The 27742-nt window shown below is 41.4% G+C and overlaps 2 protein-coding genes across 3 annotated transcripts in view; one reads left to right on the top strand and one right to left on the bottom strand.

The window, feature by feature from the left end:
* DNAH11 (dynein axonemal heavy chain 11) overlaps nucleotides 1–2217 on the top strand; it is a 276304-nt gene extending 274087 nt beyond the window's left edge. The window contains 1 exon segment of the mRNA XM_074945797.1: nucleotides 1171–2217. Within this exon segment, the coding sequence (XP_074801898.1) occupies nucleotides 1171–1418 (248 nt within the window). The 3' untranslated portion in view covers nucleotides 1419–2217.
* On the bottom strand, nucleotides 1667–27249 carry CDCA7L (cell division cycle associated 7 like). 2 transcript variants are annotated; one of them, XM_074945795.1, is made up of 10 exons: nucleotides 27119–27249; nucleotides 17072–17212; nucleotides 13320–13457; nucleotides 12390–12743; nucleotides 9549–9623; nucleotides 8278–8466; nucleotides 6254–6385; nucleotides 4573–4722; nucleotides 3006–3142; nucleotides 1667–2588 (listed from the first exon to the last, which is right to left on the bottom strand). In XM_074945795.1, the coding sequence occupies exons 1-10, from the start codon at nucleotides 27140–27142 to the stop codon at nucleotides 2558–2560; spliced, it is 1371 nt and encodes a 456-aa protein (XP_074801896.1). In that variant the 5' UTR covers nucleotides 27143–27249; the 3' UTR covers nucleotides 1667–2557. The 2 variants fall into 2 exon arrangements, with proteins under 2 accessions (XP_074801896.1, XP_074801897.1); XM_074945796.1 differs by having other exon boundaries at nucleotides 1668–2588; nucleotides 13320–13454.
* Between the last annotated feature and the right edge of the window lie 493 nt (nucleotides 27250–27742).

Raw genomic sequence — 27742 nt, 5'->3', positions numbered from 1 at the left:
AAATGTACACTAGACTAAAAGGTCAATACAAGATGAGCTTTCCCTTGTAAGTCTAATCACTGGACATGCTACAAGACAGGCTAAACCAGTGTCAGTATGGCTTTATACATCTCTTATAAACTTCCTTATAAACCTTACACCAAGTAGAATTCAGGAATGACGGGGGTGCTTTGCGCACACACTGGTTTTTTTTTTTTTTTTTTTTTAAACAAATCATAAGTAGTTACTTTCTAAGAGTGATGTGAATTTGAAATAGTGTGTCCTGCTCCCTCTCTTAGGGCCTATTCCTGTGAGCTGCTACATACCTTCAACTCCCACTCAAGTTAATTGAGGGCTCTTGACAGCTTGCAGGATCTAGCATATCAGGTGTGAACACCTAACACAGCAGGTATTACCTTGATGAAGCTTGCTGAGATCACCCCTAGTGTGGGGAATAGGGCTGACCTTCACTAGCTATATATCATAGTAAAAACGTACCTGGTCCTTTTCTCCACTGAGACTTTACAGGAAGCCAACTAAGGCCAGTGGGCTGTCATCACTTTAGAAGAGCACATCTTTTTCTTCTGTCAGCCTCTCACTAGGTTTGTCTTCACTAACTCCAGTACAAGTCCATGCCTGGTCAACTAAGGGCATTTTGACGCAGCAACAGAAAAGCCAGGGTCAGCTGGCTTGGACTGCAGGGCTAGTGTAGCCATTTGGGTTCAGGCTGGAGCTGGGGTTCTGAAGCCCTGAGAGAAGGGAAAGTTTTAGAGCCCAAGCTCCAGGCCAAGTGTCTACACTGCTGAGCCCTTGACCTGGGAGTCATTGTTGTACCTGGAGTTACTCCATTTAGATTGGATTCTCCTCTCACACCAGCCCCCTATATTCTAGTTTGAGAAGTGTTTATCATGTTTCCATAAGACTAGACCATAGTGCCTTCTAGATTAAATGACTATTAATGAACTACAGGTTCTAGCAGGCAATGTTCTGTATGGAATGCTAATAGCTAAGCTCAAAATTGCTAACTCTGGATCTCACCACACAATGCTGTGTGTGACCTACAGTTTTACCACGTCTTCTCTATCCTCAGGAAAGGTATCTACTACTAAGCAACTATTAAGTGCAGCATTGCAATGTACGAATGATTCAAGTCACCATTTGGAACTCTGTGTGTGTGTGTTTTTCATACAGGAGCACGCTGGGACATCCAGTCAGGGGTCATAGCTGAAGCCTGGCTCCAGGATCTGACTCCAGCAATGCCAGTCATCTTTGTAAGAGCTATTCCAACTGATCGACAGGAAACCAAAAATATATATGAATGTCCAGTATATAAAACTAAAAACAGAGGGCCCACATATGTTTGGACTTTCAATCTGAAGAGCAAGGACAAGTCAGCTAAGTGGGTGCTTGCGGGAGTAGCCTTACTCTTGGCAGTTTAATGCTGTGCTGTCACACAGCATGTAGTCAAAGTGTACATAACAGCTGAATGTGAGAAAAACCTTTGTCTAGCTGCACTACATCCTACTGTGTGAAGAGTTATGATACTCAAATGTTGTACAACTCCTCCAAACATGTCTGTCTCGCTAAACTGGATTTATACCTGTTAACATTTTCCTTCAGAGAGACAGGTTGATTACTGAAAATCAAACTCTGTATTCATGATGAAAACCCCCACAAAATGCTCCTCTAGTGAAAATGCTTTATTATCTCTACACAGAGTAAAACATACAATATTTTACACAAATTTTGACAATCTGAGGCTGCAGTAATATGGGTTTTTAAAAAGTGTTTGTAAAGCCTGCTTTTTGCTAAGCAGACACATAGAAATTATTAAAAAAACTTTAGCACTAAAATTAAAAGTCAATATCACTCTCAAAGAGCAGGTGCATCGTTAGTGAGCATTGGGCCAAGCCCCCAATTACCTTTTTTCTGTTTAAACAACATGTATCCACAAAACACCTCTTGCACTTACAAGTTCTCGGGGGAGGGGGGAGAGAGGAACAGTTGGCTGGTAAACTGCACACACAGTCCAACCAGAACTGAATAAAGTTTTCAAAAGGACTCCCTCCCACCATTGCAGGGGCAAAACTTCCTTTTGCCCACAAACTGAGGCATGCAGTTACTTGATTTGCTCGTGCACAAAAGAGGCAGCTTTGGAAAACTTGTCTCTTTAGGTCAGGAAGTGGTACTGGAGTGGGAAAAGAGATGTAAAAATGTAATGGCCTAAGCAAACTATTAAGAGCCCACCCTCCTCCCTCCACTGGTTAAATTTTTAGTGCTTCACAATTCCCTTCACAGCCTTTGGAGTTAAGCATCTACTGAAAATTAACCACTGATGTTTTAAAAAGTGCTGTTCTGCTCTGTATACAGGTGTCTATGCATAAAAGAATGTTCTGCATATAGATTCCTCTACTAAAACATTTCCTGAGAAATCATTGTATAAGACCAATCAGTAAAAAAAAAAAAATCCAAAGCTATATTCTACAATTCTATCTTGTATAAACATCATTGTAATACAATTTTTTAAACGCTGAACTAAGCAACTTGTCTGCAGGTCAGGCAGCTGTGCTCAGCATCCTCAACTGTCTTCACTCAGTTGCTTTTGTAAACTAGAAGAGAGGTAGAAAAATGTTATACTTTATGGGAATCTGATTTTAGATGGTCACCGCTCTGCAGAAGCACACACAAAAACGGAGTCAATTTAACTCTTAAAATATAAAATAATGGTTCAGTTTTCAAATTGCCTTATTCATTGACACAGTAAAGTTGACAGTCTCAAGATTTCACATGCAGTCAAGTTCTAGTTTCACTGAAGTCAAGGGGAGTTTTGCCATCAATTTCTGTGGGCCCAGGCTGAACAAGTCACAAGTACCTACTTAGATGTTTCAGCAAGTTTCAATATTTTGTGACTGACTGACTAAAGCTCCACAAAGTTGTTATTAAATGAAAACATTTTGAGAGCCTGATTAGGCAGCACATTTAAAAGGGTGGATTTCAATTCTAAAGCAGTTATGTAATTATCTTACCTTTCAAGATATTCTTTAACATTATCATAACCATAAAATTTTGCCAAGTGGATGAGCATTCCTGTGGCACAGCGGCCATCACGCTTGCGACAGTAACTGCAGTTACAGACACCACGACAAGGAGGGCAAATCCAATCCTGAATTACAGACAAGGAGGGAAAGATAGAGGGGTAGAGTTATCTACAGAAGTATTAGATGCAAACCTGTCTTCTCCAACCCCCTTACCCACCCAAAACAGCAGAAAATGCCACTGTTCTGTAACAATGCCTTATACAGAGCAATATTGTATTTCATAAACAAATACTTTAATGGATAATATTAATCAATCTTTTGATAAAAAAAATTTGCAGTACTGAAGAAACAACGAATATCCATTCTTTACTTGGAATTTTTCAAAGCTCACACTCAACAAATTCTAGTAGTACTGATTTTCCTGGGGATATAGTGTTGTAACAGAATATAAAAAGCAGGGCTCTTCTGTTCGAGCACCCTAGGCTCAGGTGATAAAAAACCTCCATTATTAAGATACAGGGTAACTATGGCTGAGTCACGTTGAAAGGTTGGTCCAATTAGCTGCAACCAGGATATAAAGAGAGGTGGAATGTCTCTGAGCCAGAGATCAAGGCAGAGAAGGTCTTCAGGCAGGATCCCTAGGCTAGGATTTATGTTTAAGTTACAAGTGAAGCCAAATTCCAGGAAGGGGTGGGTTTGGACACTAACTCAGAGGCTGTATGAAAGAGAGCCACACGAGACATTCAGTTAATCTGAAAGGAAAAACATATTTAATGTCCTTTTAAAAAACATTTTTATCACTTTTTAAAATAGACCGGGGCTCAGAGCAAGGAGAGGAGGTCTGCTGCCTGCAACACGTGACTTCAGGAGCTGCATTAGACAAAAACGAATGTGGCCATTGCTCTGGGGGGCAGACCTGAGACCTTGTACAAAAACGTTGGTCTGTCATGCTGAAAGGGGGATCTGATTACCTCCACAAGAATATGAAGGGGGGGAACCAGGATAGTGTCTCAGAGGGGAGAGCAACAAAGAGGCAAGCTTGAAGAGGAAACTTTGATTATGTTAATTGTATGTGAATTGCATGGACAGCCAGACCCCGTGAAAGGGATGGATTTGGACACGACGGGTCTATGCACTCTGCTGAGGACAGGATAGGGGTCAAGGAAAGAAAGGGGACCCAACCCTAAAGTCTTGAGGTTCTTTACTTCCCAATCTTTAAGTTTAGTATTGAAACAAGGTGCTTGCATTGCAGACCAGACCAGACCAGTAAAAGCATCAGGGAAGGAGACAAAAAGCTACACAAGAACTTGGAAGAATCAGGTCCCCTTTCGTCTTCTAAGCCTCGTGAGTTTTCTTTCCCCCACCTGAGAGCAACTACGAGCAGGCCGAAAGTCCTGCAATCTCATTCCTACCTCAGCAAGATAAATATCAATCACAGCCACACTACTGTGGTAGAATGTTTGAGTTTCATGTTATCCAAGAAATCCACGATGATTGTGAAGCTAACAAAGCCATAATCATACTGTCATTTTAATCCAAAGAAATGAATACTTGCTGGGTCCAGAAGTGCCGATTTCACATCTTCACCATATCGATTACGAAGACACGGTCCACAGAACTGTCCTCTCACACCCCCGCACCCTTGATTACGACAGACTGTCTTAGTATCAATGGTTTTCTGCCGACACTGGTGGCACGTACTACCCTAAAGTTGGAAAGGAGGGAGAGAGACGTGTAAAAATTCAGCATTTCACATCATGCTGAACTTCTTGACTCCACGTGGAATTCTCTAACACACCTCTCAGCTGGAGGTGGAAAGTACTAAAATTTCTCCTTGGGAACCAGAGGCAACTAGATTAACAAAACATTAGGAAAAAACACAACCACCATGATTATTTCTACAGTGCTCAGAAGTACGCTAGGTATTGTACAAAACAAAGAGATGGTCCCTGTCCTGAAGGCTTAGGAATCTAATGTGCTACATGAGCCCTATGTTATATTTCCGGTTCCAATCCACCGATGGCAAATGCTAGGAACCCACAGAGTCACTCAGCAGTGATTTCTCTAGGACAGTAAGGTACACCATTGATACAAACCAAAAGGATCCCCATGCAGGTCTTTGTGGCCAAAGCATGGGCCTTTAAAGGAGGGGGGGGGGGTGTTAAAAAAGGGAATATGGCGATTCTCTGAACTCTCAAAGGATGCAAAGGTGACTCAGCTGGGGAAAAAAGCACTGCCTAAGGGATGCATATATTTACTAGTCAATACATTAGACTGTCCTCCTACAGCACCTGCAATCCACTGTGCTAGAAATTCAAACCTATGGCTCCCCCTGGGTAACAAGCACCACTAACCCAATCTTTGCTGGCAGGGTTTCTGGAGAGATAGAGGGAGAGGGAGAGGGAGAGGGAGGAGGGAGAGAAGTGCAAACTCCATAGGGATTCAAAAAAAAAAAAAAAAAAAAAAAGTGATTACTGCAACTTGTTTATCCTCCTTCCAGTAAGGCCACCCAGATGAAGAACACAGTATTGCCTACAAACTAACAATATCCACCATTCTAAAATTCCAGGGTATGAGATAATCTTCATGCAGTGATCCCTGTGACAGCATCAAACCCCAAAACAGAGAGGCTCATGTTCATTTTAAATCTATGCAGAGATAAGGTTGCAAAGCAGGTGTTTACAAGAGTAGCCCTGCTTATGCAACAACATGCCACAGACATGTATTAATGTCCTTCTGAATAACCCTCGCTCTTCCAGGTTTCAGCACTCCTCTTGCGTGATAACACCTCAGAGTAATTTTTGGCAAGGGAGATGGGAACACAAATGGGATTTGGAGCAATTTGCTTCCAAGTCACTAGCTTATACTTGCGCCCAGATCATTCATGGCTATGTCCACTTCCATCTAATAGCCCTTTGGTGGAAGTGAATTAGTGGTCTCAATAGAGTTCCCATTCAACAGGTAACAACAGCATAACACTGCCACAACTGGCACCTGTTTGCAGACAGCAAGAGATGGCTAAGCATAGATCGTGCATTACCTTCTCCAGTGCTCCTCTGAAGCAAGGAAGAGAAGCTTCCCTGCTGCCCCCGCACAGTAGATACACACAACACTGCAGTATCCAGGCCTCGTATTCTGGCACTTTTCAATGAGCATTATATTCCCTTCATGAAATGAAGTAGTTTCATCTTCTGCCCCTCACGCTAAGCAATCAAAAGGAAAAAGCAGGCACCTACCAGGACTTTATCATAGATTTTATCTTTAACTGTAATTGCGATATTCTCCAAGTCCTCATCAGTAATATCTTCAACAGGACGGTAAGATGAATATTTAGATGACCTCCTTCTTTTACGCATTCCACAGTCACCCTACAAAATAAAACGATCTCATCATCTTTTGTCTTATGATGGGTGAAGTGCTTTTACCTTTAGATCAAATATGCTCTGACTATAAGAACAGAACATATAGCTAGAGTTTGTGGTCACCTCCAAATCCCTATCCTCCCTACCACTCCAACCTTTATTGCTCTCAGCAGCTCTAGCTCCTCCTCCTTATCCTCATTCCCCTACCCCTTCAAAATCCTTATCCTGCCACCCCATCTTTCTTTTCCTCTGAGGAAATCTGCTACCCTTCATACAGCTGGCATCTTCCTCCAACAAACTCCTCCCGTTTTCCCTCCAATTACAAACAATCCGTTTCCTCCTTCACAGAAAAAGATCACTACCATCCACCTTTTTATCTCTTTCCCCTCCATCTCCGGCACCCATTGAAACCTCCACAGCTTTACTCACAGCAGTCTCTCTTTCCCCCCTCTGTGACTCATCATCAAGAAAGGTGGTGGAAGTGTTGGGCATCTGCCATGTCCAGCACCTTCCTCCTTATCCAGTTCACCCCTTCATTTTCTTTGAGCAATCTCCCCATTAGACTCTACACTCCCTCTCCATGTAACTTATCTGCCAGCCACCAACATCCTTCTCTGGACTTTGGGAGTCCAGCTCAAGCTCTCCTGCTTCTCCTTCCACCCCCATCCTCCAGAGGTTTCAGCTTCCACACTGATGTCCCATCTGACTCCTTAGTCTTTGCCCTTCAACACCGGATCAAGTCTCCAAAATGGCCGCTCACTCAACTTCATCTTCTCTCAGCACTATTCCCTCTGATTTTTCAGTAACTGAGTTCCCTCTACAACCAGCACCTCTATTTCAACTTTGCCCACCTTTTCATACCATGACTTCCCAATCCATCAGTGTCTATGACTTCTCTGAGCCCTCTCCTGATTTTCCCCTCCCTCTCCTGTTGTTTAATAAAATTAACTCTACTTTCTCCTCCAGCACTGATTTTTTTGCAACTCTCCCCAACCAAAGTCCACCCCAACAAATCTCAGCCCTGGCTTACCCCCAACATCCTATTTCTGCATGCCTGATCTACTGAATGCCTCTGGCCACATGGACATCCATCTGAAAATTCATTCTCTCCTTATTCCCTTCTGCCCCATCCCTCACCTAATAGTGCTAATTTTTCACCTCTGTTGTTGCCATTAATATTTATCTTTTGGAAGCACACAAAAGGACCCAAGCAGGATCACAATCCTATTGTGGTTCAGCATGGCACACAGACATAACAAGAGATAATCCTTAGCACAGAAAGTTTACATTTAATAGCAGACATGACACATGAATATGACTGACAAAAGGAGGAATGGGGTAGGAGGACAAGTGTAACATCACACGGCTCCAACAACATTTTGTTGCTTATTTGCAAATTCTGACTTTTCTCAAGTCCTCTCCCATCCTCCTCTCTCTCCACACAGGTTCTTACCAATTCTTAAACTGAAGTTCAACAAGCTCAGCCTTGATTTCTGCTCCCTTCTAACACTCTCCCTACTCCTCTGCCATCATCAAGAGTGAAGCTGTTCACCTCTCCTCCCATTCCCTCCCACCTCTTTATCACCCCACTCCCTAGCCTGCCTCCAGCCTAGCACAGTGTGGGCACTACTGGATTTCAAATACTAAATACAAATATTAATCTGATAATCATAATTAGATACACATTCAAATGGGATGGGTTACATACTGAAATAGCTTGGGTGACTAGGGTTGGGGGAGGCTCCAGAATCCTTTTCTCCTGCTTCTAATCCCAGCACAAAGGTTCTAAATGCTAGTTAGCTTTCTGCCGCATTTGTCCCCACTCTGGCCAGCTCAAAGTAGCTTGAGTGACATCTCCAAAAGACAAAGGCTAATAAACAAACTAAACTGGCAAATACCCCACTGAATCTCTTCTTTATTAGGAGATTTTGTTGTCTGTAATTATGAAAGTGTTCTGCAAATTTAGCTGCAGACACAGTGAAGTTTTCCAAGGCAAATTTCTCAGGTGGACGAGCATTTCTGGTTGGGTTTGTACGACGCTCTATCTGGCCTTCAGAAAATGTTCTCCTCGGGGTTTTCTTCTGTTTCTGGAGGAGAAAAAAAAATGTGTCTCATCAGCCTCACTGTTGTGTGTTTGGGACAGGGAACTACCAGAGATTATATGGACATGGGACTACCAGACCTATACATGTATTTGCACAGCTCTAGCAGGTCATCCTAGCAAACTTGGTGCCACAAACAAATTTGTAGGGAAGCTCGCTAGATGGGGAACTTGCTGCAATTCTCTAATTGTTACTTGAAATGAAAAAGTGAGCATATACGTACAAGATGATAAGTGGGGAACATTGTCATAAGGATAGGGGCATTCTAACACTATATCCCTAAGGTTCTTTCCAGAATAAAAATACAGAATACATATTACTGGAATCCAGAGAGTTATTTGAAGTAGGTTTAATACATCACAATAAATACTTGAAGTGCAGCCAACAAGGAGCTAGCCTTTCACATGTTTACAATTTGGTCACAAATGACTTCATTATCAGGGCAACATTTTACAAGGATTTCCCAAAGTCAGGAACATGGGTGTGCAACCCTCCTGGAGTATGTGTGGACTTGGATTACTGGATAAATTAACATTATCCCACAGTAATCACAGAGGATTAGGGATTTCTATGCTGGTAGCAAAAAAAGAGATGCTCCAGAGGTAGAACATAGAAACATCATGCTAGTTTTCCCATCACAGTTCTAATGGAAACACGGACTTTAACAGAGAGGAAAATTAGCAAAAAAACAGACAGGATCTGAAAACAGTAGTAGTTTCTTCACTCTCTTTAGCTTTCCAGCTACAAGATCCTATTTGCCCTCCAACTATGATTCTCAAATATACACATTTGTTTGTCCAGTGTTTCATGAGCCTCTCTGGGTCTAAGTTAATGGAGCAGTGCCTAATTTTAGGTCTGTTTCTTTGAATATACATTGCTTAATTTGAGCTGTTTCTTTACCTGTATATCATGGTAGCCTAGCCCTGCCGCTTTATAAAACTAATATTAAGTCAATACAAATAAAATTACAAAAAAAAAAAAAGGATAAAAAAATATTCATCAGAAGACACATCTCATTCAAGTTCAGCAACAATATATATTATATTTAAGCGAATATGGAAACTTACAGAAGGAGTTGAGGTGGGCATTTTCACTGGAAACAGTTCAGGTATAGAATTCAGTTCTGCTAACAACTGGGCAAGCTGAAATTAATAAAGATATTCTATTGAAGTCTCATTGCAAACTTGCAAATATTTAACCTACTCAGTCCTTACCATGCTCTGTTTTCACACACACTGAGTTATTTCAAATCCCAGTGTAAATAACCACTCTTTAAAACACTTCATTTAAACCTCTACCCCTAAACGTTCAAAGCTCTAGAGCAGATTTTAGCACCATGACTCCCATTGATTTGTACTGAAGTCGTGCAGCTAAAAATCACATCCAATGCTATCAAATGTGGCTCTAAAGAAGTGTGTTATACTGAGGTTACAGTATCCGTGACTAATAATGACTGAAATTTGCAGTTAACATGGGAAAGCTAATCCCTTGACAACAAGAGTGGACCTAACTGCATCAGGGGATTATAAGAGGTTTCTTGTGGGTTATCTTGGCACATACTTTCCTAATACAAAATTGCTGGCACACTAAGTTATTTTGACAGTGAGGACTTAGGCTATGTACACACTACAGCTTATGTCGGTATAAGTTATGTCACCCAGGGGTGTGAATAAGCCAGCCCCCGAGCGATGTAAGTTACACCAACCTAAGCGCCAGTGTGGACAGTGCTATGTCGGCAGGAGAGCTCCTCCCACCGATATAATTACTCCAGCAAGCGGTGGTAGCTAAGTCAACAGGAGACCTCTTTCCCGTTGGCATAGAGCAGCTGGAAGCTCTGTAGTGTAGCCATAGTCTCAGTGACTTTTGTTGGCTGGTCAGAATTTTCTCCTAGTCATTATCAGAACCCAGTGAAAACAGTCAGAACCTTCCCTTATAGAATACCCCAGCATGAGCTCTCTATTAGTGAGGCCACACTGCCTCATTCCACACAGCAGATTGGAGCTGGCCTATAGTAATCAGGCTGTGTGTGTGTAAGAGTATAAACACACCCCTTTGCAAAACAATGTACGAAAAGACTCCTGTTGGTCGGCACCCCCACCCCACAACAAGTGTGATGTCACCAGCACAGTGCACGCTAAGCAAAGTGGCATTAATACTCTGTTGTACTTATACTATATGAGAGACCCTGGACCTGTGCCTCTTCTCTACATCACCTTGGCTGGCTGTTTTGAAATACTATTGACTTGCCCTGAAGGGACTCTCACCCTGGGCTTCAACAGCTGCTGGCTTTAGGGAGCTTCATAAGAAGGGAAGCCCTTAAATGGGGAAAATGATGGTGATTCTTGACTGCCAAACATCTGAGACAGCCATGGCAGAACCGCATGTGGCGTGAAGAGGCCACAAAGAGTGCATGACATTTCTCAGTAAAGACCTAATACGCTTTTAATTATTATCTAAAACCAGTCACATTTAACACCCTCATTAGTGATCTGGAGGAGAAAAAAGGAGACATTAATGAAATTCACAGAGATACTGAACGGAGAGTAGCTGTAAATACCAGTAAGGACAGCACAGTTATACAGAGGAACCTAGATAGATTAGAAACAAGAGTACGGCCATGTCTACATTTATCAGGGGGTCAACGCATGGCAATCGATGCATCAGCGGTCGATTCAGCAGGTCTAGGGAAGACTCGCTAAATCCACCACAGATCGCTCTCCCGTAGACTCCTGTACTCCACCTGAATGAGAAGAGGAAGAGGAGTCGACGGGAGAACATCTCCAGTCGACACTGCGTAGTGCAGACCACACGGTAAGTAGATCTAAGTACATCGACTTCAGCTACATTATTCACATAGTTGAAGTTTGTGTAACTTAGATCAATCTCCCCCCATAGTGTAGACAAAGCTTAAGAAACTACAAAATGAGCTTTTACTTGGAAAGATACAAGCCAATAGCCCTGGGGGGAAATAATCAAATATTAATACCCAATGGGAAGCAGAAACATGAGAAGCAATAAAGCTGAAAGGGCAACAGACAAACCCATACCTCATTTGGGTTCCATCACAATATGGCAGCAGAAAAGGCCAATGGACTTTGAGCTGCATACCCAACGGCATCAGGACAAAGAGCAGGAAGGTAATAGTCCCCCTCACACACTACACATTAGTATAAGAGGAAAGTTTTAACTCTAAACTACACTTCTCAAACAAGTGAGCATACACTTAGAGATGCAAAAGTCTTGATTGCTTTATCTTATTTTTCCATTTAGTAAACTGAAATAGGTTTCTCAGCCAATGTAAATTAGCAACTCTATTGTATAATGACACAATGGATCATTTAAAGTTAATGGATGGCAATGCTTTTTGATAGGGTCTGGTTATAAGGTACGTCTTCACTACAGAGTTAACCTGGACCTTTACTCAGTTGTTGCCCCCTAATCCTGCTCCCGTCCACATGTAAAAGCCTCTACCCTGAGTTTTGTGATACTTTCAACCCAAGCTAGCTGGCAAGGCTCAGGGTATATAGGCTAGAGCCCAGGTGAGGATTTCACTCAAGCAAGTAACCCACGCATTTTGTAGTTAGGACACAAATTAAACCACTCCAATGCCTTCCCACAATTCTCCCAGTGAGCCCAGGACAGACAAGTACTCCCACAATTCACTGGGAGTGGCTCAGTTTACTGTAGCACAAAGAATCATGGGATATCCTCCCAGAAGGCCTAGTGACACACATACAAGAGACTGCAGCACCAGTGTGGACACAATAACTCAAGTGTGGCTTTGCAGTGACTGCTCACAACCAGGCAAGGCTAAACTGAGTGCTCAGATTCGGATGCCAATCACCCAGTAAACTCTGCAGTGAAGACATACCCTTAGTGAATACTGGCTTTTGCTTGCTTTGTCTTACCATGGCTTTATTTTCTTTGATGTTTATAGCTCTTTTAAGCAGAGCACTGGAGCTTTCTTCACGCATCTCTTTAACATCCTCCTCAGACTCTGAGGCAGACCCTTCTAGTTTCTTCCATTGCTTGCTGCTTTTCTCTCTTGTGAGAGTTTTAGGGGGTTTATTGTCTTGCAAGTGTAACTTGGAAATAGTTGGTTCAGGCACCTTCTTCTTGGCAGACTTTCTTGTGGGGAACTGAAATGCCACACGAAGGCCAAAGCTTCTTCTCTTGGGGGAAGCCTTCTCTTCCTCCTCCTCCTCACTACCCAGTAAAGATAAATTATTGTTCTCGCCATCACTCAAATCTGATTCCACGGGCTGAAAGCAGAGATAATTAATATGATATACTGACAGCTGTCACATGGGAACAGGCCGCTTTTTATCCTCATTATTAGCAATAGACTATGACTAAGTATCAGAATCTGAAAAACTGGAAACTTCATCTTGTGTTTAGCTAAACCAACAATTAAAAAAAAAAAAATGCTCAGAGTGAGTGCCATTCTGCCTTTTACAGAGACCAGTGCAATATCCATTAACTATGTAAGGATGTGGGACTTTAGTAGCACATAGACTTCGTGCTGGACCTCTGCACAAGAGTGAATTCCATTTGGTGTGAACAGCAACCAATCCTCCTTCCCTTAAGCAGATGGTTCTTCGTTACATGCACTAGTAGATATTCTCCATCTCTGGCTTTTATGATACATTAATAAAAGATTAAATATTAAGGAAAATTTGTAACACAACATTTATCTTCAGCACAAATATTTTACATTGTTAAATAACAAAATAAATTTCAACCAGCTGCATGAAAACAAGAGGATTACACAAAGAAAGAAGAAGGGGGCGGGAGGAGTCTGTATGTGTGTCTTAACACAATGAAAATGCTAGCTTTACCATCATTCCATTCGCATTGTTTACATCCAGCTCACTCGGAGCAAAGCCTTCAAACACTTCACTTTCTGAATCAGTGTCTTCAGTGAAAATTCTCCTCAGTTCTTCAGTCAGGTACTTGGATTGAAATCGAACATCCTGTTGAGCAAGCATACGAAAATCACAACAGCTAGGACGCAGTTTGCCATACAAAGAGCATTCATATAATCTTTCCCGTCCAAATCAGAAAATGCTTAATGTTAAGGAGTTAAGCAGATGGTATGCTCCTGTGAAAACATTAAATGCAAAACTTGTCACAAGAAAAAGACACACTGGATTTCATCCCTATCATTTATTTCAAATGAACATAGATACTCTCCAGTTCTGCTGTCTTTTTAAAAGGTGACCTGCAGAGGATTTTTTTTTAATTGAGTTTGTGTCTTTTTTGATTCATTATGGTACATAAAGCAGACCTGAGAAAGATTTGCTTTTTTAAAAAAAATTAATAGATTTTTTTTAAAAAAAACCTCAGATATATCAACTCTGGTCTTCTTTGGGTTCGCTGGTGTTGTGGGGTCTCAGAAGATGTATATTGTTACCTTTCATACTTTAGTGGAAGAGGGAGCTTAATCAGCAAAGGTTCCCTCTCTCCAAAAAGTCAGTTAATCACTGAAGTTAAATAAGTGAAAACAAAATTGAAAAGTTTTAAACAAACTAACTAAAAATCCCTTTTACTCAAAAAGAACCCCCTAAACACCTTTTGGGCCGTGCTTGCACATCATTTACTTAAACAAAAAAGGGCTGAAGCCCATTTGTTTCTCCTTTGCACACCATCTTTACGCACAATGGGTTTACTATACATATAACAAAAAAGCTACAATATACGTCCGAGGAAGGGAGATTTTAAAAGAAGCAATATAGAAAACAGTCAGAGCCTCTGTCAATGTGTCATTATTGCTATCTTGAAAAACAGGACTAGCTCAGGGCAGGGGATGTACACACAATCATACTGCACCTGCCTTTTGAAACTCAGCATCCTTCACTTGAGACAGTTTACTTCCCCGGTTTTTCTTGGATGTTTTTAACTCCCACACAAGATACAGAAATGACCTCTCATACAACTGCACTTGGCTAAATATCTTTATTCTCTCCTTCAATTCCCTCCCATCCCCGACTTTAATTATATACTTCTTTATGTTGAGATAATATCTGGTGAAAAATAGATATAATGAGTGGAAAAACTTGCAGGGGAATAGAGGAAAAATCATTGCATATACTGTTTCTTTACACTTAAAACATCTACAAATTATTATGGGTAATTGAAGTGAGTTTTCTCTGAACAAAATTACTTTGTTCTTTTGTTGATAGCTGCAGTGCAGCTGTTTGAGAAAGGAGCAAACACAAAAGGGAAGTAACTTTAAAGTGAAATTGTATTTCTCTTTGAGAAAAAGTGTTCACTCTGTACTTCCATAAAACTTTGCAGCACTGGCTAGAAAGACTGTCAGTCAGTTTGTTACAGTGACTGAAAATAGGGTACGAGGACCAATGATGTGCAACAGTAAAGCGTGGCATTTCCTATACAGAGGTGTCCTTAACAGTAATTTTACTACACAGGAAGCAAACAAGCAAGGAGAAACTAGTGCAACTAGGCTATGTCTACTCTACAAGTGCTACAGCAGCAGACCTGCAGCAGTGCTGTAACATAGGTGCTTTCTACATTGACAGAAGGGATTTTCCGTCTGTGTAGTTAAAACACCTCTTCAAGGTGAATCAAAGAATTCTTCCATCGACTTAGCTGCACCTATACTGAGGGTTAGGTTGCCTAACTACGGTGCTTAGGGAGTGAAATATTTCACAGCCCTGAGCAACGTAGCTAGGTTGAGCTAATGTATAAGTGACACAGATGAGAAAATTACATGAGAGACTTTCAGGCAACTCTGCAAGGGAAGAGACACGCAAAACTCTACACTGATAATAGAATTTGTTTATCTAAGTCCCTGTGAACTACTAAGACACAAACATGACCCAATTTATACTGATTACCCCAACTTCTTTGCCCTTTCCTGCCCAATTCCACCCTGCAGAGCTTCTCTTCCCTTCCCACTCTTTTGCTCTTTCATTATAGGATAATTCTTCCCTAGGTAAATGTGCCTCTTGTGCAGCATGCACCTGAGGCTCTTCAGGGCTTAAATTATCCAAAGGATGCTGTTCTGGAGAGCCAGAGGGTGAAACTCAGGGAAGAATCTGTATTCTTCGAGACCAAGGAGCGGAGATCTGGGGATTTAAAATAATTCATAATAGCCTAAGCGCCCAAGCGGAGAGAGTGGGAGGGAGAATATTACAGTCCACTGGAAAAGCCCTTACAAAGGTCATTCCTCCTATCCTAGTCTTGACAGCATACAGTATTTTTACTGTTCCTGATCAGACTGCTGCATTCAGCAACATTGATCACTATCTCTTCCTTGCCTTCAATGATAGTACTCTACTGGGTCTGTTTTGATGGGTTAAAAAGGTGTGGTTTATGTTTGCTTCACTGAAGAGTCCTCCACCTCCTCTCCAGGTCCCTATATACCCACACAATCTCTCTCGGTGACCTCATTTCCTCCCAGAGTTTCAGCTAAACCTTTACACTGATGACTCAAATTTACCTCTCATCCATAACTTCCCAGTACTGTTGCTTCTTCCCCTTCAATATAATAAAAATCTGCTCTTTCATAATTAACACTACTAAAACCTTTGTCCAAGCATTATTCATCTTTTTGATTACTGTAACTGTCTTTTCCTCACATCTTCCACCTGCAGTCTATCCAAAATACCACGAAAGCCAACTTCTTCCTTCCAGTGTGCTATGCCACCCCCTTTCTTGAATCTCTTCGCTAGCCTTCTGTCCCTTATCACAAAAAAACAGATGTAAGTTCATCACCGTCAAGCCCAGTAAACTTCGCTCTCATGTAAACCAGTTTCTCTTAGAATAGAATCATAGAGTTGGAAGGGACCTCAGGAGATCATCTTGTCCAACCCCCTGCTCAAAGCAGAACCAATCCTCAATTTTTGCCCCAGATCTGCAAATGGCCCCCTCAAGGATTGAACTCACAACCCTGGGTTTAGCAGGCCAATGCTCAAACCACTGAGCTATCCCTCTTTGCTCTCTTCCCAGTGTCCTTCTCCTCATACTCTCCACTTCCGGTACTTCCAACTGCCAACTCAAAGAACAACAAACAAAAAAACCCTACTATATCTAGTCCTCACACAGGTTGGCTATTCCATTGCCAAGGCACAAAATGATATCTGAGAGCCTCAACGATATAATGCTAGCTGGTGATTTCTACAGATCAAAGGAATAAAAACGTGTGCTAGCATCATGATACTGAAACAGCAACTCAAAGAGTGAGGTTCCAGTAGAATCCCACTTCAGTACTGCAGACGTGCAACTGATTCATAACACCACATTTTACTGAGCTGTAACGCATTCTCCACAGTGGCTATTACTGAATGGCCATTTTTCTCATGCTGTGTGGCAAGTTATGAATACCAAACTCACTCCAGGCTCTCCTCCTAATGAAGAAAGGAAAATGGATTTCATTCATACAAGACCCTTTTTAAAAGGTCATTACAAATTAAAAGGAATTAAAGGTGAGTAGTTTTTTGTTTCTAATAAAAGGATTATAGATTTCCACTTCTGCCAAGAGTTACGGTCAACGCTGCTCTGAAACAAATTCAAAGAAGTTTTACTGTTCCAAACCAATACACTAGGGTTTATGATAAAATGTTCCTACCTTTTTTGCTGACTCCAATGAGTCAAAACTATCAGAGCTGTCGTCTGAGGACAAGGTTTGCATGGGAACATCATCTCCAAAACCAAGAAAATCCTCATCATCACTAGGGGAATTAAAAATGTCAGCCACTTCCTTGGGTATCTGTTTTCAATTCAAAATGAGATGGAAGACAAAGTCAGTCATTGCAATAATCACCTACTAAAAGCTCTAAGGGGAACAGCAGCCTCTTGTTCATTTGTCACTCTCTTATTCACATACAAATATACATTATATAGAATATGTGAAGCAGAACTGTATCTCAATAAGCCAAACTCCACAGGACGCTGTGCAGACTGCTTTAATGTATAAATACAGGCCCCAATCCTACCGACATTTCTGCATGTGCTTAATGTCACTCCATGGGGCAGCTCATGGGAGTAAAGATAAGCACAATACATAAAAGTGTCTGCAGGATTGAGGCTACAGATTTTAATCACAGAAATATGCCATATTGATCTTTAGATCAAGGTTTAAGTAATATCTTCAAACTCACTACCATCTGCAATCTAATGACACAGCAAACTGTTCAAAAATGAGGACTGTCACAGATTTCAGGCATTTCAGAAAGGTCTGTCTGTGCAAAGAGACTTCAATTGTAGGGTTTTATCCTTTTTGTAACTATATTTATAGCTATAATAAACAACAGTTTGCAATTTTTTTTAAATAAAATTAATAATATGCATTTAATACTCATGACCACACAAGGCTTATTTTGGGACATTCAGTAAGACAAACCAAAGGCATGCTGCCCAGAGCTCTCTCAGCTAGGAAGCCAGAATTTAATCAGCTGTGAAGCTCTGCACAAAGACATCTTCCAGGTCTTCTTAAAATGATCAGGTTTGTGCTCAATCATACTTTCACACAAGGAGCAAATTCCAGGGGCACAGCCCAAAGGCTAAGAAAGTTCTGCCACCAGCACCCGGAGCTTCACTTTTGTGACGTTACATTTTAACATTCTAGATAAGCCTAACTAATGGTGGCAGGTCAGAGATGGTAAAGGAGGTCCTTAAGGCAGCTCTCAAGCCTATATCATTTAGAGCTTTTGCATATTGCCTGACTGAATGAATATGCCTAACAACCGTACAAACTTGGATAGAAGGTGCTCTGCATTGTGTGGTTAGATCTAATTAATGCCCTTTCTTACCTTAGTGCTTCAGAATACATATTTATACACTGATTCAAGCATAGCATTACTTGATTGACAGAATGCTTTAGGAAAGACCTGCTCAGCTAGACAGTGTCTACTCAGTGCCCAAGACTGCTCACCAGTGATCAGGTAGTTCATCCTCAGAGCAACATGTACACTTCAGGCAAACTTCTCTTATTCATTGTATGGATCTCTCTTGCATATTCTGAACTCATTCCCCACATGCAACTTCCAGTGAAATTGATGAAGCCACAATAATGCATGAGAGAGATCCACAACTGCTTGATGAGAAGGATTCAAACAGAGTTCACAAGGTTTTATGTTACAAGAGAATGCTCCCTAAGTGAACTCAGATATGCAGAATGCCATGTGGCTATCTCCATTAGCAGACAAAACTAAGGAGTTCCTAAATAACCCAAAATGATACAGATTTTCTCAAGCTTTCATCTTTGCCAAGAGCAAAGTTTTTCCAAATGGTAACTGCCATTTTCCAAACATTGGGGAGGGGGGAGAAATCAATCACGTTACTGGCCCACTTCCACTTGGCAAGTGTGTAATAATACAAGAACATTTAAGTGCCTAATTTTATTCTCATACTGTTTTTTTGCCAGCAAACCTCCACAGATGTAAACAGATTCAATCCTGACTTACACTGGTTTAGGCAAGATCAGAATCACTAAACAACTGGCCCAAGCTAGCAGACTGAAAGCAGTTCAGTCACTTCAGCTAATTCACTAATGTACTTCAGCTGGAGCTGCACTCGCCATATTAGAGTTTTAGAGTTCTCCCCAATCCCAAATCCCCGAATATGGGCAGCCAGAATACCACTCCTTTGCTGTGGAGAAATTTCATTCTTCACTCAACAGAGAAGGGTTAAAAATGGAGCACTATACATTTTAATGACTTAATGGAAAAACATACAAGGAGCTGTGAGCCTTGTTGCTACGAATAAATTGCTTCCAGGAACAACTGCATTAGTTCTTGTGCTATTGTACAGCTGAGCTAGCCACTGCTGCGATTACTGTATGCCTAACTAATTTCTTCTTCTTCGTCTATTACTTCTGCATCTGCACCAGAGGAGCCATTATGGGGGTGTAATTACCGATTATGAACAAAGGAAAAAAGCCATACTTTCCCAGTAGAGGACCTCTTTTTGATCTCTATGCATTCTCAGATACTGAGGGGCTCTGATGAAAGTAACTTGCTGCAGAACTTCAAAAGAGACTTTTAGTTTGTGACCCCCTCCCTTTGATTTTCAAGAGTCTCATTAAAATGTTCAGGAGTCCCCATTCCGGCTAACTGGTTTAATTTAATAGAAGCAAAGAAGGCGGGATTTATATAAGGTGGACATAGTCAATGAGTTTGCATAGGATACCCTGCTAGTGCATCATAAAAGTTATGTTCCTGGTACCAAGAGCTGTCATTTTCCTGTCCATCTCCTTTAAGAGATTCTGTTCAGTTCATCAGTGATTTACTAATTACTATATAGTCTACTTACCATGCATAACTGTTTTTTTTTAAAACTCTGTGCTCCAACTGTATCAAAAATCCAAAGTGAAAGCAAAAAAACAAACAAAAAAAACCAAGAAAATCATCATTTCTAAAGGGAGAGCAGATTTGGGGCTGGGAAAGGGAAAGGATGGAAACAGTAGATTGTGGAACTTGATGAAATTGCAGATTATTTTAAACTTTGCTAATTTTTAAGTAGAAATTTTAAATGCATCAACTGGTGGTTCTTCCCCTTTTATGAAAATACTCTGTGCAGCATAGCTGTCTCAATCCTCCCTGCTCAGAGTTGAAAAGCATGAGCAATGCAAGACTAGGGTCAAACAGCCCTGAAAGCATGAGGGTTTTGGAAAAATGGACAGATCTGTAGGGCATCTGCTGGTCTCAAGCATTTCTTTTTTTAAAAAGTTGTAAATATAAAAGTTATAAGAAAAATACATTCACTGTAAAAAAAAAAAAAGAAGACTTTTAAAGCACCATACAAAGGCCGTGTTCAGCAATTTTGTAAATGTCACAACGTTCTGAATCGGGTGCATCAAGCACTACATACACAGCTCTGCTGCTGCAGGCACAAAGTGCATAGACTAAAACATCTTTGTACATTTCTCATCATTTAACTTGTTTATTTCCTATAGTCCTAGAATTCACACAACAGGCCAAATTTACTTCTGATGTAACACAGCACTGATAGTAACAGAGCTACACCAAAGATGAATCTGTGCCAATGTCTTTTGTATGGTGTGTCACGCTCTATTCGTTGTGTAAAATTTTGACAGCCATGCACTTCATTCTCTTGTTACGGATCAATCAAAATGCATTCAAGCAGCTAAATAGTTCTTACAATGTTAGATCCTATTCTTTTAATTCTGGCAAACAAAATAAAAACATGTTTGCCCTAAACACATGTAAAAACATTGATTGAGAACTGCCTACTCAATGTACTTGCAGGATAGAAGCACCTCACAGAGTTTCTAACTTTTCACACTGGCATGCTGTATAAAAAAAAAAACAGAGCGAGGGAAGGGAAACAACACTCCAAATATGCTCAAGGAGAATTTATACTGAATATTCCAACATAAAACACGTCAGTTAAAGTGAAATTAAATCTGCAGGGACATAGCAGAGATCTAAGCAAATATCTTTCAAGAACATTAGAGGGACACAAAAAACAAGTGTTGAACACCCAGGAAAAGCTTGTAACAAACCAAAACCTTTGAAATGATGGAATTTCACAGGTAACATAGCCCATTTTGGCTTGGAACACGAACAGTAGCCTAAATCAAATCCAAACCTGAACTTCACTTCCTCAGACCATGTACATTAATAGTACATTTTAAGATGCTTATTTATATTGCAGGAGCACCTAAAATGTCCCAGGTGCTTTCCAAATTAAGGTAAAAAATAGTCTCTGCCACAAAAAGCATACAATCAAAACATTTCCAGAATAACCACACTTACTGAGTTGTAAATATACCTGGCCTTTGGTCTGATCCCTGAAAAGCATCCCAAGACACTCAGATACTTAATGCTTTGCTAGGTCTCAGTTTCTTCATCTCTAAATTTGAGATAATGAAGTATCTTATCTACCTTTTTTTAAGAATGGGGAGATCTTTGTACAAGAGTCACTCTAAGTGCATTCATATTAGATACAAGACAGACAGTGAAATTGATGGCATTGCATTGGTGTAATTCAGGGAATCTGACTCATTTGAATATGCAAGTTGACAATTCTGCTCCCATTGTAACCAAAGGCTGAGAACGATACACACATAAAAACTAGCTTAAAACAGATGTTACTATTTTAACACAATAAAAAAATACAAAGTTTAAGTGACATCTTGGTATTCAACATAGGTGTATCATATTTTCTCTCTCTGCAAGTCAAAACAAGATTTTCCTTACTGCCAGCAGTACAAATTGCATCTGAATTGTTACAGAGAAAAATAGCCAGGTGGTGTGATTTCTGTTTTAGACATCAGAAGCAACAGGAAAGATTCTGGAATCAGAATTTAGCAGGCAGCTTTGTTTATGCAAAGTGCAGAACAGAAGACAGTTCACTGTTCTGTACGTCTGTGGGTTTGCCATGCTAGGAGGAACAGACACTATTTAAAGGGACACCCATAATGTATGTTTGTTCATATCTGAGCTCTAATGGATACAAATTCTAAAAGATAATAAACATTTCCACTGTAGTATCAAGTATTGCCATTATATGCACAAGTTACCCTACAACACTTTTCAACCAATCATTATAATCTCCATTACTATCACCATTCCCACTGTTAGCATCCTTTTCAACAACAAACAAAAGTAATATATAAGATGAAAATGAACTTTCATTATGTTACATCGTAGTCTTTATTTTTGCAGTTTGTTTATATTGTGAATAGTGTTGCTGTGGCCATGTTAGTCTCAGGATATGAGAGAGAGACAAGGTAGGTGAGGTAATATCTTTTATTGGACCAGCTGATTTTGAACCTTCCACCACGCTTTCAAGCTACACAGAGCTCTTCTTCAGGACCTTATTCCACAAACAGAAGTTGGTCCAATAAAAGATATTACCTCACCTACCTTATCTCTCTTACAGTGTGAATAGTCAATTTCCCTGTTTACACTGTACAGTTCAGTTGCTCAGTCTCCCCTGTTATTTGCATAAGTCTTTCACACAACAGGAATTAAAAACAAAAACCAGAAAAATGTAATTATAAAGCCACAAAAACTGGATGGGGGACTAGGAGCTGAAACCTGAAACAACTTTTAACTAATTTCTTTAAAAATAATGTCCCTTTAACTAAACAGATACAACTGGGAAGACACATGGGACTGAAGACTGCTAATGTTAGGTCTTGTCTACACACATGGTTCAACTAAACCATTAAGCAAACCTCAGGAAACTTGTGTGTGAACACTCCTATTTCATTTTAGCTTAATCAACTTTAATTAAACCAAAATAAGCTTGGTTTAGACCAAAATGTGTGTTCACACATCCTTTTGCACCAATTTAACTAAATCAGGTTAAAAATCACACTTTAAATTGGTGCAGCTGTGCATGTAGACAAGTCCTTACTTGCAACAACCCTATGCACATCAACAGGCCTAACTGCACACGCAAAGCCAGAGAAGTTCACCCATTCTGAACAGGAGCTGCATCAAAAACAGATTTTCATGGAGTAACTTCTGAGCACAGACCTACTTCAAGGCTTACAATAGTTATTTGTATTACAGTAGCATACAGAGGCCCCAGTCAGGATCATAGCCCCTTTGGGCTAGGTACTGAACAAAGAAAACAGCAAGAAAATTCCTTGCCATGAACTATTTACATTCCAAGGCTTGCTCCTACAATCAGATCCATAAAGATCAATATGATTGTAGAATCAGGACCTAATTTAAGACACACTGTAATAAGTGGCGATAAAATAAATGGAAGGAACATGGGAAAGGAAAGGAGAAGAAGAGTGACAATGATAGGAATCACATGATTACACACGTTTCAGAGTAGCAGCCGTGTTAGTCTGTATTTGCAAAAAGAAAAAGGTGCCACAAGTACTCCTTAGAGACTAACCAATTTATCTGAGCATAAGCTTTCGTGAGCTACAGCTCACTTCATCGGATGCATCACAAAAGCTTATGCTCAAATAAATTGGTTAGTCTCTAAGGTGCCACAAGTACTCCTTTTCTTTTTATGATTACACACGTTCACATTAGCTACGTGAACAAGTAGATTTTATTTAAAAAAAAACAAAACAGATATCAGAAGGAACATATCAGAAGTCTTTGACCATTTACCAACTGGTATCTGTTCACAGTTTCTCTCCAGAAGCACGGTACAAGTTGGCTGTAGTTGAAGGGGCTTTATGAAATAGTTTGGGGATAGAGTATTCCAGCCACAAGAAGTGTCATGGAAGAATGCATGAAAGTGCTTTGGGAGAAGTAGAGAAAAAGGTAATGAAAAAAAGCATGTATACTTGAGAGATCAAACAACATTAAGACTTTTGGAATACTTAAATACCATCTGAGAGGAAGATAGGTTATTATCACCACAGTGATATATTGTGAATTTTTGTTTTTTGCATGAAAAGCTATGATCTTTATTGCCAACCTATTATTGAAGAAGACTCTTCCATTAATTTTTAGCAAATTTGGCTCTATATATGTCTAGACTGGAATATGGATTTCTAAGTGGTTTTTAATTAGTAATTAAACTGAGTTAAGCTATTTTATGGTAAAATAAGGAATATTTGACTTCTCAACTTATTTGCAATATTGTGTGATATGACTCTTTCTTTAACCCCAGACCTACAAAAAGCATTTTCCAAAATCACAAAGCCATAACTTTCCCCATTGTTTATCATTACAACCAACCAGCCTTTATAATCAGGAACCAAAGCCCTAATGCTGCAACTGAAGAATGTGGGCAGACTGCTACACCTACATGGAGCCCTTCAGAAGTCAATGGGACTCAGCATGGGCACAGCAATCTATCCACACATTGTAAATCGCAGGAATGAGATTGAACAATTGCCTTTTTATAGGTGGTGTGAACCTGCAATCCATAAAGATGCTTTCCTAAAAGACTGCTAACAATGAATATGAGAACAGTATAGATAGTGTGACCATACTTCAAATTCTCTCTCATTTCTCCAATCAGCTCTTCCCCACAATACCCAATTTTTCATTTTACACACACATGGTTATTTCTGATTTAATTTTGCCTGAAACGAGAGCAGCATCCTCTCATCTACTTCTGAATCCCAGCTTTCCAGACAGCAGACTTGCACAGTACCATTAAGTTGACTACTAATACAGTATAGAAAAAAATAACCCCAATTGTGCTAGTTGGCGCTGTGGAGCCATGGACATCAATGGGGCTTCAGGCAGGCACATGGGTCCACCTGCCTGAAGTCACTTGCAGGCCTGGGGCCACAGATGGTATTTTCTAGTAATATTAACTTGAATTCTGTAAGTCAATGTCAATTTTACAAACTCCAAATATATGAATCTCTGTGATACCTGAAATGAATATTTGGTCCTGTAGATTAAACTTCTATAAAAACTGACACTTGTTTTTACAAAACTCCAGTTTTAAGAAAGCTTTGGATGCCTCCCAAGACATCTGTAAAACTGGGGTTCACTTGTATAGCAGTATACACTCTACAGATATGTTTAAATTAGGCCTTTTGGTTACCAAACAATATAAACAAACAAAGCAGATCTTGTGGCTCAGAATAGTTGGCTTGCGATTGGCTAAAATGGGGTCACATAACTATCCCACCAAACTAGTTTGTGTTTATAATCTTTGAACCTCACTGGGTTTTTTAAAGGAGCTATCATAGTCAGACTATATGATGATTCAGAGAGACAAGGAAGCCTGAAACACATCTGAACCCCTGAAGGCACTGGCTCCATGTGGAGTAAAAACGTGACTGGGGGCAATAATGCCATCTCCTTGTAGCATCAGGCATTAATACTTTGCACTTCCATAAAACGCCTTCCTTCAGTCAAAGGATCTCAAACAACTTTACAAGCACCCAACACTCCCTAATATCTCACTTTCAGACTGAGAGAACCTGGGGATCAGGTAAAGTTGATGGGGCAGAGCCAGGAACAGACTTCAGGTTCCTATGTATTTGTATGGAAGACCATGTACTAATTTAAACATCTTTCTGCTTCTGAAATGTTTAATAAGGGCTCTAGTTTGTGTTCAACTGCCCACCATGTAAAGCTGCTTTCCCTTAAGCTTAACAGATCCACTAATCTTACCTCAATGAAATTATGATACACCGGTACGTTCTTGGAAAGTCACCACATGTATTATGCCTGATCCTGCAAACACTTTCACAAGTAACTTTATGTGCCTGAGTGTCCCTTTATCTACTCTTTGCATGTGAAGTTCAACAAGACTACGCACAGGTGTAAAACTAAACCCCAAAGGCCTAATCTTGCAAACATTTACACACATACTTGATGTTACTCACGTGCGTGTTTACAGGACTGGGGTCTAAACTAACATTTTTAACACAAATAAGAGGAGGACAGAAGCAAAAGAACTATCATTATTAAAATGTGAGCGAGTCAAGCTGCCCCAAAGACTTTTTATTTTTAAGATGGTCTTTTAAAAAACACTAAAAAGAAACTCACTGATAGATTAGACCAAACATTTGAAGATTTGATTAAAAAATACAAAATCTAATATTAAGATGTTTTAAAAATACAGTTTTGTTTTCATTTCCTTAAATACTGCAGAACAAAGATAGCAGAAAAACAAAAAGGAAATTTAACTACAAATAACTAACGCTACTTTATTTTTCCTAATGGTATTTTGCACTCAGCTTTGACAAACACAACAAATCAATTATATTTTTAGTGTTTAGTTTTATAATATAAGATCACAACATCACAAGTGAGGGAACTTTTTAATTTTTTAAAACACAGTAGTGTCCGCTTAAATATGGCTTCAAAAAACTTGAGTTTTGAATTTTAAGACTGTCGCTGCTTATCATACAGCAGGAGGAAGCGGGGGGCGTGGTGTTGCCAGCCCCCTGCCAGCTAGTCTGACTGCTGATGTTCCCAAGTGCAGACAATAACGTCCCCAAGTTATATTCCAAATCTAATATGTAAGAAACAGATTCACACTAAATTAGTGGAAATTATATGAAAAGGGAAGCCAAATCTGGCACGTCAACTGAGTAGAGAAATGCAGGAGGAAAAGCAGCCCTACAAAGACACTGGAAACACCTCTCCCAGCAACACCAAGCAACTGATTCATTATTTGAAACTTTTGAGAACTTTTTTCGGAGAACTAGGGTTAATCAACTGCCTTTTAAGAGCCAACCTGAGAGCCAGGCAGACTTTCAAACAATACAGGGACCAAGTTTGCCAGCAAAGCCAGGCCAACAGAGCAATGACACCACCCCCACCCCCCATCATCACCCTCCTCATTAATCAGAACGCCAAGGGCTACCCCCTTTGCAATGCGCAGAGGGGTCGGGGAGGAGGAAAGGGACGAAGGCAGACCGAGGAGGAGGCGGCGGCTTGGTCTAGCCCCAGCGCTGGGTAAGAAGCCCTGCAAAAGCAGCCCAGCGAGCTCTCTTTGCAGGACACGCTCCACGTGGTGGAGAACAAACACAGGCGGTCGCTGCTGGATGGGGGGGGTCTGGCTCAGCGGGGCAAGAGCGCTGCAATGCCCTGCCACCGGCGCCGCCCGCTCCCCGGGCAGATGCGGGCAGCAGGCGAGGGCGCCTCCGCACGGGCGGCACTTGGCGCCCAGCTGCCCAAGGCCCGCGCTCCGCAGAGCCAGCGCGCTGCGGGCGAGCGAGCGGGGAAGGGGCCTCTGGGCACGCCCGGGGCCGCCTCACCTTGCACTGGGTCACCGCTGCCATCCTGCTGCGACCCCCCCCGCCCGGGACGCGCCGCCACCGCCGCTGCCCCAGCCCAGGAGCTACCGCGCCGCCGACGTTGGGCCGCAGAGCGCGGCTTCCCCCGGACGTGCGGGGGGCAGGGCGGGCGCGGGGCCCAGCTGCAGCCTCCGCCGCCTGCTCCGCCCGGGGGCGACGCGCGGGCTGCGCTGGGCCCGCCCCCGAGCCCTGCTCGCCTCGCCGCGCTGCGACTGCGAGGCGCTCGTCACCCCACTCCTGGGGGGCCGGCTCGGGCCGCAGACTGAGGGCACCGCGCTGCCCCTTGAGCGCTGCGGAACCTTCCCGCCCCGCGCGCCCCAGTTAGAGCCACCCAGCCCCCGGCGGAGACAGGGCGAGGGCCCTGGCGGGGATTTGGCCATCAGCCTGGCTGCCCCTCCCGGAGAGGTGCTTTAAAACCCCTGCCCTCCACCTGGGAAGCGTCTGCTCGCTAGGGGCCTCGCTGCCGTGCATTGCAACAGTGCCACTGAATCGGAGACGGCGGGGAGAGCGGGGCTTTGCTCCCATGGCCTGCTAGTGAGGCAGTTAGTTGGGACAACTTAGCTTCCATTCCCCGCGCTGCCACTG

Source organism: Natator depressus, chromosome 2 (genome assembly GCF_965152275.1).
Source record: "Natator depressus isolate rNatDep1 chromosome 2, rNatDep2.hap1, whole genome shotgun sequence".
Lineage (NCBI taxonomy): Eukaryota > Metazoa > Chordata > Testudines > Cheloniidae > Natator > Natator depressus.
The sequence above is the reverse complement of the archived record's forward strand: the minus strand, read 5'-3'. Positions and strand labels throughout refer to the sequence as shown.

Coding starts and splice junctions, on each gene's coding strand:
- CDCA7L (XM_074945795.1), bottom strand. CDS start 27,142: ATGGCAGCGGTGACCCAGTGCAAG. Junction 17,213..27,118: donor CAGCGGTGACCCAGTGCAAG/GTGAGGCGGCCC, acceptor AATTGAAAACAG/ATACCCAAGGAAGTGGCTGA. Junction 4,723..6,253: donor AAATCTATGATAAAGTCCTG/GTAGGTGCCTGC, acceptor TTCCAACTTTAG/GGTAGTACGTGCCACCAGTG.